The sequence below is a fragment of the Cimex lectularius genome, unplaced genomic scaffold, assembly GCF_000648675.2.
Source record: "Cimex lectularius strain Harlan isolate CLEC.00 unplaced genomic scaffold, Clec_2.1 scaffold396, whole genome shotgun sequence".
Taxonomy (NCBI): domain Eukaryota; kingdom Metazoa; phylum Arthropoda; class Insecta; order Hemiptera; family Cimicidae; genus Cimex; species Cimex lectularius.
The window spans coordinates 148,630-162,647 of NW_019394208.1; the positions used below are offsets into that span (position 1 = coordinate 148,630).

Consider the following 14,018-nt stretch of genomic DNA (forward strand, 5'->3'; position numbering starts at 1 on the left):
AGGAAAGAATGTATTTAAGAATGAGAGAGTGAATGGGTTTGGATCTAGGAATTGCATGGGGTGCTGAATTGACCAAGATGTTGACAGCACTTGGAGGCCAACCTTGGTGGGTGGGGGGATGGATGAGACCTAGGTCTAAATAAATACCAACAGCTGAGGGGGTGATTCTTGAGGCCTCAGCAGGGTTGTTTTTATTTTATATTTACTTTCTAGATATCTATTTGTGTATATTGGGACTGTATTTATCAAGGTGTGGTGTTTAGTGACCGTTAGCCAATGATTATTTGAAGATCGTGGGTACCAGACCACACCTCATGATCTTAAAATAAGTCTTTATCAACCTAATGTATAAAGTTAGAGGGCTGATGTCGGAATATTAGAAAATGTTTTTCTATTTCTTTTTATAATAGTAGAAAGGGGTTTCCTTTAATCTATTTTTTGGGTAGTACTGCAGTTGACAGGTGACTGAAATCAATGATCTTGGTGTGGTATTTGACAGTGAATTAACATTTAGAAGCATGTTAAGCACGTGGTTTCTAAAGGATATCACAATCTGGGCTCTATAAAAAGGAATATCTCAGACTTTACAAATTTAAAAACCATTAAAATTATCTTTTTCAGTATTGTTAGGAGTACTAGCTACTAGCAGAGTACTACCTCTGTTTGGTTTCCTTGGAATTTGCAGACTTATTCAATCAGTTGAAAAAGTTCCAAAAAAGGTTTGTGAAATTCATGGTTTTAAGTATGGGGCTCAGATGCGAGGAAAAGGAATATGGTGTTTGGGCTCACCAGTGCTGGCTCATGACCCTTGATAATCGTAGTTTGGTCTTCGCGTATGCTTTTGTATGGAAGTTGGTAAATGAGATCTATTATTGCCTGGAGTTATTAAGTAAAATAAATTTCCTAGTTCCTACTAGAAGGAATAGAGATGTTAGTATGTTTTATCCTGAATTTCATCGAACTCATTGTCAGTGGGCTTTTGGTGATAAATTTGGCAGCATAGTTTCTGGGCTGTAAATTTGATACCTTTAAGAAGAAAAAAATGAATAAAATTGTCATTTGTGGCAATAAATAATTTATGCTGTTTCTACTAAGTTTATATTTTGTACTGTAATGTGTTAGGTACCAGATTTACTTGCATTTGACATGCTGCTTGTTGTGCTTCTTGTAAATGTTATACATATTTCTTAGTATTCAAATATAAATTTTGTTATATTAATTATCATGTAAGACTGTATTATGTATGAATTTTCCCCTGTAATGTACTTAATAATAAAGAGTGATGTACCCCCAGGGTCTGACCTTGTACTGCCAACAGCTGGGAGTTTTTCTATAGGTAAAAAAATGCTGCTGAATAAGACTAAAGTAGAAATCTTCAATGATTGTTGTCAGATGACAAAAAATAAAAATAAAATTGAAATTTCCTGTTAATAAGTCCAAGATAGACATGCTTGATGTAGGGATAGGGATAAAAGAGGAAGCCACAAGGCCTTCTGCTACTCAACCTGAGTATATCTATTGTGCCTCTCTATTTTTATAACTCACTGGCCAGCTTCACGTTGTTATTCATCCTCCATAGCCTTTCAAGAAACTGCACCTTCATAGATCCTCACAAAAACAAAATGAATTCCTTACAATATCTGTACAGTGTTTCTTCTCTCTGTACTCCTATCCGGTGCATGTGCCTTCTTAGGCGGCAGTGCCCTGTCCGGAGTACAACCAGAATCCTGGTTCTGTTTCAGTTGCCCTTCAAAAATTCCTTTGAAAGTCTTGCGGATGAATCTCTTCGTGTGTCTCATGCCTGGGCTATTGTTCCACCAAGTTTTGGTCACGCTTAATACAAGTGTGATTTTACAAACTAATAAGATTTTTTGACTGTACAAGTCTGTACAGTAATAATAACTTTTAACCAAAACTATCAATAGTTTAGTTGCAATTTTGGTGTGCCTATTCTGGCTGGTCTGGTGAATGTTCAGAAACGACCAAACTTCATGTTCATCACCCTGTAAGGAGAAACTCTCACAAAAGTCATTATAATGTGTGTCTTTAGGGTTTGCATAATATTGAGCTCGCAACACTTCAAATGTTTATAAGTGATTTACTGAAATTCATCTTATTTGAACTGACCTCAAGGATACTTTACATAATAATTAACTTTTGTTAATAGGACCAACTAAAATCATATAATAAATTAATATAATTACGGAAGACTTGGACTTCACTAATCTCATAGCTAAATTCATATATCTAATATGGTTACACGATATTTGAATATTGGCAAAAAAAGAGCGTAATGTAAAAAGGATGTAGGTTGAGATGAGGAGTTGGTGTCTCGTGGACAGAAGCCATGATAGTTCAAGTGGTAGAAGCGTTGATGCACTGATCTGGAAGTCATGGGTTCGAGTCCCACTAGAGTCACTAATTTTTCAACTCAACCATATTTTGTATAATAACTGTTACTAAAAATAAAGTAAATATATTTCATGCTTGATTCAAACTACAGTATCACTTATCCACAGAATATTAAGCTTACAACAGTTCAAGATAATGTTATATTTGAATTATTAGTTTTTCAAGAAACAACTTAAAGTGATCTGTAGTAATTCGATTTTGCCATTGTGGATCCTTCTGGTTTATCAAAAGTGAAGTGAAAATTGCCTCAAATTTATATCCCTATTTATAAATTCAAAGTAGATATATTCCATGCGCAATATGATAAATTATAAATAAACAGTCTTTCACACATTTGCACCAGCCACAATAATAATTTTCAACAAAATCAACAATGTTTCTCCTCTAGTTTTTTTCACTTTACTTCAAACATCATTTGTGTCGAATTTTTAAAATGATCCTCCAAAATTATATATACCATTGTAGAACCTGTGGTTTATCAAATACATGGTATTAAAAGCAAATTTTAAATGACCCTGTTAATGAATCAAAATTAGAAATATTTTACACATGATACAAACTACAATTGTTTAAGTTATAAATCAATACATGTATCTGTTAACGAGTCTTTAACAGGTGCTCCAGCAATAATAAACCTTTCAAAATCAATCAATTTTTTCTTCTGTAATTGTTGCTAAATATGTCAGTAAAAATGACCATGAAAAGTCATCTGTTGACATGCTCTTGTTGGAAAGATGCCATGACCAAAACGGTGGTTGTTGTCCAGAACACAACAGTTCTGAAGAGTAATGAAAATGGGGGTATGGCCGGGACATCCCAACTTCTGGACTTAACCCTGCGATCCATCTCCCTGTCGCTAAAAATGCAATAAAAACATGAAGTGGCATCGGTGGGCCGAATTGGCAGAGAAGATCTTGTGTATCAAGAGCACTCAGATAGGTGGCTCTTGGAGGACCTGACTCATAGAACAGGGTCATCATCACACATACGGACACTTAATTTTTGGCCAAACCCCGCATATGTGGCCTGTAGAGAAAAGTTGCTCCCTCTTAATTGAAGGTTCACTTTCTTGGCTCCATATAAACTGCACAAAAATGAATAGGGATATTTGTAATTTATTCTTATTCTATTAATTTTAATTAAATTATCCAATATTCTTGTTATTTGGATAAAACAAAATAGAAAATACAAACAAAAAAATTGTTAATCCTCATTTTTAATAAAGGATTAACTTAGTTAATAAAGGATTTACTTAAGAATACTAAATATGAAGGTTACTCATTTTGTAAACAAACACCTTTTCTCATCTTTCCTCCATCTTAATCAAGTTGTATTCTCTTTAACTATGGAAAGACATATTCTGCAATACTATACAGATAGAAACGCGGCTCATCAGTACAAATGTTTGGGTTGATAAAGGCCTTGCCAAAACATCTTGTACTTCATTTGCACTATGGAAAGGGTTCTGACGTGCAGCATTGACAATATTTCTGTTCTCCCTTAGCCTGAATGACTATTTCAAAGTCAGTTGAATGGAAGGTTCTCATGACAGATTTCATTCTTAAAGTTGACTTGTTAGAACATGCCTTTAATACTGGTTTTCAAGGATATTTGTGAATATTTGTGTATAACAATCTGCTGACATTTATATCCTGCAATTTTAGATCACACTGATTTATCAAAAGCACACTTAAAATCACTCAACAGTTGTATCCAACCCTGTTTATGATACAGTTTTATTATGAAGTAGTATGCCAGTTGATTACACTTTTACAATTCACTTCACTTTAAGAATATTGAACGGATAAAAGATGGTGTGTATAATTTGGACTGTATTCTGTAAAAACAAACTTTTTTTTCTACTATTATAGGTTGTTAGAGTATGTTAGTTTTAATGTATGTCGTATTGTTGCTATTTTACTTTTTAACTTAGTGTGGTGGAAGGCCTGACAGTATCCCCCTGCATTGCCTCGTAGCTGCTGCACTATTTTCCTTTGGCCTGCGCCTAGAGCAGACTTCTATTAATCTCTTTAAAGGATCCTTTAATTAATTTGTTGGCTGAGCTAAGAGGTAGTGGGGGACTGTGGTGCCGAGTGGTTAAGGCGACTCAGCTAGTAGATACGTTTCCCTCTGTCGTCTCTGGATTTTTCTGATGCATAAGGGGTACTGTGGCCGCAATGAAAGACCCCATTCAAAAATGAGTTTCTTTGATGATAGAACACTGGCACACTGGGGGCTCAATGTACATACATTTTGTTGCGAGCACCAAAAATGAAACCAGGAAGGAGCAATAAGCTGTAAAGCTCCCTCCCTCCAGATCCTGGTATCCATAATCAATATAAAAAAGTAGCGGTTGATCTGGTTGGATCTCCTGTGCATGCACACTTCTTGGCTAGTTCACCGGTGAACATCTATCTGCTTTCCTTAAATTACACATGGCTTTTCAGCATACTATAACTATTTGAAAATCAATACCCCTTTCATTATCTTGTGTAGCAAGATCGCCTGGTGCATGCCTTAATGAAAGCTTTTTGCTCTGACTGAACCACGACCCAAAATTAGATCTGGATTGTATGTCCTCTGTGAGAAATGAAGGGCCTAGTTCTTCATTTTCTTCTAAAAATCCTTTACCACATTGCCAATAGCACTAGTTCCGGCATATCCCCTCTTAATGAGGGTGTATGTCCATACAATCGGTTTCTAATCATGTAAGTTCTGGCTTGTTCAAGGGCGGATTGTATACAACAAAATACAATTGAACTGCCTCCAATTTATCTACTTCATTTAACTCCATGATAACAACAAATTTTACTACTAGTAGTAAATCTGCCTCTAAGAAGGGCAACACCGGGAATATGATGTGGCCTCAACGATGCTGTAAACATCAATGTTCTCCATAAATAAAATAGTCTTTAGCTCTGCGAACTTGTCACTAGTTAAGTCCTCCATGTTCCAGAATATTAAATTGAGCAGAATGTTGTCTGAGCCTTGACAAAGCTCAGCGCATAAATGCAATGGACACACATTTTCTCTTATCCAGAGACTAACTGTACCTATTAAAAAATCTAAACTAGTCCTTTTTTGTTTTTATTTGTCTTCCACAACAAATAAAATAAAAAAAAAGGTCTATTTGACTGTATTCTACATCATCAGCTACTTCAATGGTGAAATCTTAATTAGGCATAGATGTAAAAATTCATTTTAATCCATTCTACATCATATGAAACACACACACAGACTGGTTGGAAATATAGAAGCTGAAATAATTGTTTTTTCAGGCGTAGAGACCTCCCTACCTCTATTTTAGCCAATTCAGATAAAAAATAAAGTAGGAAAACGGAAACAATTTATATATACTCATATAACACAACAATAAAGTAAGTAAGGATGTCCTGGATTATTTTATTTATTCAACATTATTATATTTTGGGCTTCTTGTTTGTATTAGATTGTTTTATTTTACCTATTTTTGGGGGGATTGTATGAGTTGTTAGTGCATTATCTCTCTCACTCTCTCTCTCTCTCTCTCTCTCTCTATCTCTNATATATATATTGTCTGACCCCTTTTACTCGACACTCCATGGATAGTTGGATGTTGAGCTCTCCTGTTTGACAGGAATTAATTTACTTTCTATTTTATGTAGTGTGTGTAATAAGACATTTCTATTGTTTCAGATTATGTGTATTTTGAAACTACAAATATTACACCTTACCACATTCGACGGATTGAAGAATTAAACAAGGTAATTGATTTTATTCCTCTCAGATATTAAAAAAAAAATAATTTGGTGAAAATCTCAACCCAGACCATGTTTCATTCATATTTTTAAAGATGAATTGAAATTATTGGCAGTATGCAGTTTATTGGAATAAATTTTGCTAACACTGTTTCACAGTTTCATTTAGTACTTTGTTTCATCAAAATAATTAATGTAATAAGTTTTTGTTTGTTAAACAGTTCCATAAGTTAATTTTGATTTTGTAATAATCTCATGTTAATTTAGTTATAGTAGTTTAAAAAATACAATTATGTAAAGCTTGTAAATAGTAAATTAAAATTAGGTATTGTTTAATTTGCATTGTTAAAATAATTGCAGACAATATTGCCCATTCTATTGAATTAAAATAATTTGCCTTTTTTTTTTGTTAGCAGCAAAAAGTCTCAGTACGTGATACTTTCTTGTTTATATTTTTGCACTTTTGCATTTATTTCAGTAATTTTTTCTTGTACTATATAAATTTTGCCAAATGTTTAATAGTGCATTTTATCGCAATATATTATGGTAATATATGTTTTTCAGACTCCCAATGGAAACGTAGAAGCCAAAGTAATGTGTTTTTTCAGGCGTAGAGATCTCCCTACTTCTATATTAGCCGTTTCAGATAAAAAAGAAAGTTAGTAGTAAAACGAAACCAATTTATTCTTTGAACATTACTGAATACTTACTTTTATTGATTTATTTTTCATTTTTAGAAACTGAAGGTGAGCACTGGGAATTAAGACAAGAACTTTCGACAAAACAAAAACACCAGTTAAAACAGAGGGAATTGTTTTTGTCAAGACAAGTAGAAACTTTACCTGCTACACACATTAGGGGGAAGTGTAATGTCACCCTTCTTAATGAAACAGAATCATTATTTAGTTACTTAAATAAAGAGGTATGACTCAAAAATTAGTTATGTGTATTGGGTTGTAATATAAATACATAACATTTTTCATTAAAAATGATTGATAACTGGAGATGAAATGTGGGCCCATCATAAATATTCAGAGTGGGCAAAAAAATAGAACCACTGTTATCTTTATTGTCAGTAAAGACTGGATTTTTATGCAGCAATAAACTTCAAAAAGGACAACAGAAACCTCAGAACACATAAAAGGTGCCATAAACCTCAAAACATACAAAAAAAGGTGCAATAATAACCTTAAAAAATACAAAAAGGTGCAATAAAAACATCAAAACACAAAAATGTGCATTAAAAACACAGAAACGTGTAAAAACGTGCAATAGAAGTCGCAAAACGTGCATTAAAAACCTGGACTAAAATCCTCAAAATGTCCAATAAAAACATCGGAATATGAAAAAAATTGCAATAAAACCTCAAAACATTTAATAAATATCTCAAAATGTGCAATAAATCCTAGACATTAGACATATGAAAAAAGTGCAATAAAAACCTCAAATGGTGCAGTAAATCCTAGATATAAAAAAGTACAATAAAAACCTCAAAAATTTTAATAAATCCTCGAAACATGAGAAAAAAGTGCAATAAAACCGTGAACAACTTGCAAAAAAAACTTCAAAAATGAGCAAAAACAACCTCAACAAAAAATACAATAAAAACTTTGAAACTTGTAAAATGTGCCACAAAAACATCAAAACATTCAATAAAAAAATCTCAAAATGTGTACTAAAAACTTCAAAATATGCAATAAAATACCTCAAATCATCGAAACATGGAAAAATGTGCAATAAAAACCTCAAAATATGCACACAAAAAAAAAGTGTAATAAATATTACTTTATTAAATATATAAATGGTAAAAAATTTAACAAATTAATTTTTTCATTGTAATTCGACACCATATGCATCACTAAGTGTTTTTTCTCTCAGGTTATACCTTTTAAATTCACTAGTTTTCGTGGTCCGCTTGATCAATTAATATCTTTCAATTAATTAAGTCTTTTATTTGAGATAAAAAGTCAGTCACCCCACCTTTTGAATTTCCCTCCTTTTTGCCATTTTTAAAAAGGTGGGGCTAAGATGGGAAGTTTGTGTCCGAGTGGATCGAAGTCACGATAGCTCAAGTGGTAGAGCAGCGGCGTATCTAGCCTAAGGTCGTGGGTTCGAATCCCGCTCATGACACTGAGTTTTTTATCTCAACTAAAAACCTTAATTAATTGAAAGTTAAACCTTTTGTTAGGCAGAATGTGTTTTAAAAGAGAAAAGACCTCATTTCTTTTAAAACAGTTTGCCATCGGTCTTAAGTTCCAGGTAGTCCTTTAGCCCCACTTTCGAACTTCAGGTACTATGAACTTAACGGGCATTATTATTTTTTTTAGCATGGTTCTGCTTTGCTCCCAAGCTGAAGAAAGACTGAGAATGAAAAGTGAGAAACATGCAAGTGATGAAACAGAGCAGATCGGCAGATGTCAAGCAAATCAATTTATTGGTTTTAAGCATCAGAACTTGAAAATTTCAATGGAGCACATTATAAAAAAGATTTTACCCTCAATTAGTTTACTCAATGCTGTTTACATATAAAAATTAGGAATTTTCCCACTTCTTTCATTCATAAAAAAATAAACATCCAAAATTCGGATGCAATTTTGTGCAGTAATCCATAAAAACATGCAATTTCGTGCAAAATAAAATGAGTGTCAAAAGAATGTCTTTAACATGTTTCGAATTTCTGTCTTGGTTAAATTGTATTTAGAGTTAGCAATAAATAAATACATACAACTGCAAGAGAATCTGGTTTTTAATTATAAGCTTCTTCCATCCAACCAAATTGTTAATTCTGAAGTATTCGACACGTTCGAAGCAATTAAAGTCAGTGATTGACCAAAAACGACCAGTGTTGGCTCCAATGGGATTGTTTCCCACAAGGATATTGTTCACCCTGAAATAGAGCTTGGTTGGGATGGCTCCCTCACCTAGTGTATTCACCTGAAATTTCCTGTTGTGATTTTTGCTTTTTTCTGCAAAGCTCTATCAATGGGGAAAACTATTTATTTGAGTTCATTGCTCAAAAATCTAAGAAGTTTTGTAAGGACAGAATTATAAAACTACATGCATGAAAGATGGCCACAAGTGGTACAAAATGGTTCATATATTGCTTGCAAGTGCCTGAAATTTCCATGGAATTTACCATCGAAAAATCCTGCGGAGTTATTTTACTGCCCGATATTTCATGTATTTTCTTTTTCAAAATGTGGTTATTTACTTTCAATTTTATTATTTCAGGACACATTCTTTTATTGTCTTGTTTTTGATCCTAATCAGCGAAATCTTACAAATGATAAGGGCGACATCCACGTTGGACCTGAATATCAAGCTGTACCACCACCGTTGTTAAAGAAAGGTAAAAACTTACTTTATTGAAATAAAATGTAATTTTCTTTTTAAAATGATTAAATATAAAAAAAATTTTATAGGTGAAGTTGACCCTCGTTCTTTTGAAACAATTGAAACATTATTATGGACACCTGAGCACAATCTCACTGATAAACAAATTGATCAGTTCTTGGTTACATCAAGGTATTTTAATTTATATCAGTATACTTTTTTTGTTAGTACCGGTTTTGTATTTATGAGTGATGTTTGTCTGTCCTTAATTAAATTTTTAGTTTTAAACTAAAAGTTACTAAAAACAAACAATGAGTAGCTTATTTGAAACATCTAACTAAGAAAATATCAAGTATGCAGTTATTTTGCAAATATCATTTTTTATATTAATTAAAGCTGACTAAGGTAATTAAAATGTATTTAATTAACCTTATTAACGTGCCATACCTTTGATTAAAATATTTCCTCAGCCATTTTGTAGCATTTCCTAGGCCCTTAGCTATCAAAACGAATTCAATTATGTTAAATAACATTATATTTTCCCACATGGCCTTCCTCATTTATGATCAGACATTTGTCATGTTAAATTTTAATTAAAATTATTTATTTTATTTTTTTAATTTATTTATATTTTTTTTATTAGGTCTGTCGGGACATTTGCAAGAGCCTTGGATTGTTCAAGCTCAGTAAAACAACCTAGTTTACACATGAGTGCTGCTGCTGCTTCTCGTGACATAACTTTGGTATGTATAATTTTACTTATTTCAAGGATGCTTGATAATAAAGGCCATTTCATCAAATTGATATTCACATATAATTTCTAAAGTGCTCAGAAATAAGTAGGATAGATTGGAATTTACAAATTTTATTGTTCTTAAATTATATTTATTCTCCTGATTGTTTCTGTTGTACTTGTTATCTAATCTTTAAAGTTGCCTTTCATAGGTTAATAGCTAATTGATCAATATTTGTTTAAAACTATTACTTTCTTATTTTTTTTTCCAAGTTTCATGCTATGGATACATTACACAAACACGGTTATATATTATCTGATGCCGTGAGTTCACTGGTTCCTTCAACTGGGCCAGTGCTTTGCAGAGATGAGATGGAAGAGTGGTCTGCTTCTGAAGCAAACATATTTGAAGAAGCTTTAGAAAAATATGGAAAAGACTTTAACGATATCCGACAAGATTTTGTCAGTATAACAGCAAATAGTGTTCTTAATACAAATATTCCAATCTTTTGTTAACTTTATTCTCTTATTGATTTTCAGCTGCCATGGAAAAGTCTAAAAAATATAATTGAATATTACTATATGTGGAAGACAACAGACAGATATGTTCAGCAGAAGAGGGTGAAAGCAGTAGAAGCCGAATCTAAACTAAAGCAAGTGTATATTCCTAACTAGTAAGTATAGTTTTATTCAAATTTATGTATCGATAGTATATAATTTTTGGTATCACTATTTTTTTTCCTACAGTAGTAAACCCAATTCTGCATTGAACAATAATAAAGGAGGATTAGTCAATGGTACAACTGAAATGATTAGTAGTAAACCTTGTGAATCTTGTACTGGTGAGTAAAAGCTAATTGTTTGATAATAGTGTTTTAATTTTTTACGTATTTTGATTTCAAGGCTAACATTTTTGTTAATTATTGAATTATAAGAGAAATTATTTTAATTAAGTAGTAATGCCATGTTAAAGTCGTAGACAAAAAACTTTATTATATACTTAATTAATTTCCTTCCAGTCCGTCCAATGTATACATGTACACTTAATACATCACAACCTCGAACCAAACACAATAGAAACAAGCATGACATTAATACCCAATACACAAAAAAGACGAAAACTCAATATACTAGAGAATCTTGAAATATAAACAAATAACACTGAAAGATGGAAAACTCATAAACGGACAAACAAACTCACATTCACACACCACCTCCACACCATTAAAAACACCACATATCAAAAAATTAATAACACACAGATATTAACCGACAATGAAACTGCCATCACAACCGATGAATGAGCATCAAAACCACACCCACCCAACATAAGGCCTCCCAGCGATAAGCATCATACCAAATGCTATATAAACCCTACTCAGACAAAATAACAGACAGTTCCCCACTGAAGATAGCACAATGCCGAAACACATTTGAATAACTCAAAAATCACGTGAGTTGCGACAGACCCCCCCCCCCAAGTAAAGTAACCCTTTGTCAGTTCAACATGAGTTCATAGACTAACAGACCAATACCCATCATCAACTCTATGTGAATATATACAAAAAAATTGAAAGTTGAAATTTTCCAATTTTTATATTTTTATTTTGCTGTTCTGCTTGCTCAAATCAACTAGGTGAATATATCATTTTAACAGCATTTTTATGTACAATAGATTGCATTAAAAATATAATAAAATACTGAAATAATACTAAAAATAAAAAATACATTGAATTTGATTTTCCGATTGAAACGGCTGTAATTCAAAAACGGCTAAAAAAAATTTAAGTCAAAGGGACCGTTTGAAAGAAGAGGAACGTAACTTTTTAACAATGTATGTACCATAAAATTATAAAGTATTTATAAGAAAATACACAAAATAACAAAATTATTTGTCAGAAATTAACCGTTTTTTAAATTAATTAATTTTTTTAAAAGTAAATAATAGTTTGATTTTAAGGTTTGATGCAGCTATAAAATATATTTGATCATTTCTTTAAAACTAATTATCATTGATGGAAATCAGTCCTTTTGAGAACTAGCTTTTGAGAAAAATTATCTTCGAACTTGCACTAGGAATGTAAATCATGCAGAAGGTCGTCGAAATTATCAGTTGAAAAATTAATTTGCTTTGATTTTTATAATGCTAGAGTTAACCAACCAATGAAATTTTGGCGAAATTTATAAACATAATAATATTTTTGTAAACTCTAAATAATGATTTATGCCCATTTAATTAAATTTACTAATTAATTTTATTTATTTAATTAATTAGGAGAAGTTACGTAAATGAAAAACAAAAATAGTAGTTTTTGTGTATTAATTTCATTGTTCCGTGTTCTAGGACGCAGAATATTCTAAGCCTGAACAATAATCCATTACCCCCTTTTTCCCCATTGTCGGCCCCTTTCACCTCAAAGAAGCTGACTCCTCATAGAAAAATGAATTACTATCTCTGCTTTCTTCCCTACTCCTTCAAAGTCAAACATATAAACAAAAAAAAAAACATTTATATCTCCCTAACACTCTCAACACGACTCACAACCGTGACATATCTACACAGGAAATACACACTTTGAGTGAGTACAAATGCTTTGATTAAATCTAAAATTTCTACATTGTGTATATCATTGTATAAATTCATTTTCACATCTTACATGTATTTGTGTAATCTAAACAATGTTTATAAATCCAAGGCCCTGAAGATGATCTAAATAAATATCGAAACGTTGGCACAATAAAGAAAATGTTTTTCTAAAACTTACATCACACAAGATTGCATCTTACGATCTCTAAATAATCATTATTTTAACTTTTACTTCTAAACTGCTCAAAAATGGATAGGGATATTGCCAATTTTATAGTATTTACTTTCCCTAGCATTTTTATTTTATTTTTATTATTATAAATTGCATTAAAATTTATTAGTAATTATTGTTTTTTGCTGAAGGAAAATTTCATTAAGGGATTTTGAAAAATTACAAAATAAAAGGTTTTAATTCCATAATTTTGTTTATTGGACACATTGTTGTCTATTTCAAACAATTAATATCGTGTATAATGTCCTTTGTTAGCTAAAACCTCTGTACACTTGTTAGGCATACTGTTAATAAGGTCACTAATTTCATTACACATTTCTGCACATTCTAATTTGATATTTAAATAGATAAATCAACAAAATATTGCCTTTTTGCATATTTTAACAATCATTCTGTAAAGAAAGTAGGTCAGAAAATGGTCAAAACTTGGATTTGACCTCATTGTCGTGATTCTAGCATTATAAAACCTTTAGATACCGACTTCCACAGAAATCAGTGTAAATTGATTTCTTGACTAATAATTTCTATGACCTTCTGGGTGACTGACATTGATCATTTTGCTCAAAAGCTAATGGACTGATTTTGATGGTTGATAATTCGTTCTAAAGAAATTGTCAGGTGCATTTTATAACTATCAAAAATTAAGATTGGACTATTAATTCCATTTAAAAAACAAGGTTAATTTCTGACAAATAATTTTGCTATTTTGTTTATTTTCTTATGGAAATCTTATATATTTTAATGGTACATATATCCTTAAAAAGCTATGTTCCTCTTCTTTCAAATGGTTTCTTTGATGTTAATTTTTTTTTTTAAATTGTAGCCATTTCAAAAATGGATATTCTGATAACTTCTCAAAAATCGGAATAATTTTAAGGGTCAAAAAATTTATACATTTAAATTCAAACAAAAATTTATATTTAGGGTTCTCTCAGAGAATTACAAAAAATGAAAAACCACATAAAATCAACTAAAGTGATTAAA

At 31.6% G+C, this 14,018-nt stretch overlaps 1 protein-coding gene across 2 annotated transcripts in view; it reads left to right on the forward strand.

The window, feature by feature from the left end:
- The window catches only part of LOC106672015 (metastasis-associated protein MTA3), a 39,714-nt gene that overhangs the window by 3,649 nt on the left and 22,047 nt on the right, over positions 1-14,018 (forward strand). For both annotated transcript variants that reach the window (XM_024230180.1, XM_014403070.2), the window contains exons 2-10: positions 6,088-6,155; positions 6,714-6,807; positions 6,887-7,071; positions 9,381-9,498; positions 9,572-9,674; positions 10,126-10,225; positions 10,489-10,677; positions 10,756-10,889; positions 10,963-11,057. In XM_024230180.1, the coding sequence (XP_024085948.1) occupies positions 6,088-6,155; positions 6,714-6,807; positions 6,887-7,071; positions 9,381-9,498; positions 9,572-9,674; positions 10,126-10,225; positions 10,489-10,677; positions 10,756-10,889; positions 10,963-11,057 (1,086 nt within the window). The remainder of the gene's footprint in view (positions 1-6,087; positions 6,156-6,713; positions 6,808-6,886; positions 7,072-9,380; positions 9,499-9,571; positions 9,675-10,125; positions 10,226-10,488; positions 10,678-10,755; positions 10,890-10,962; positions 11,058-14,018) is intronic.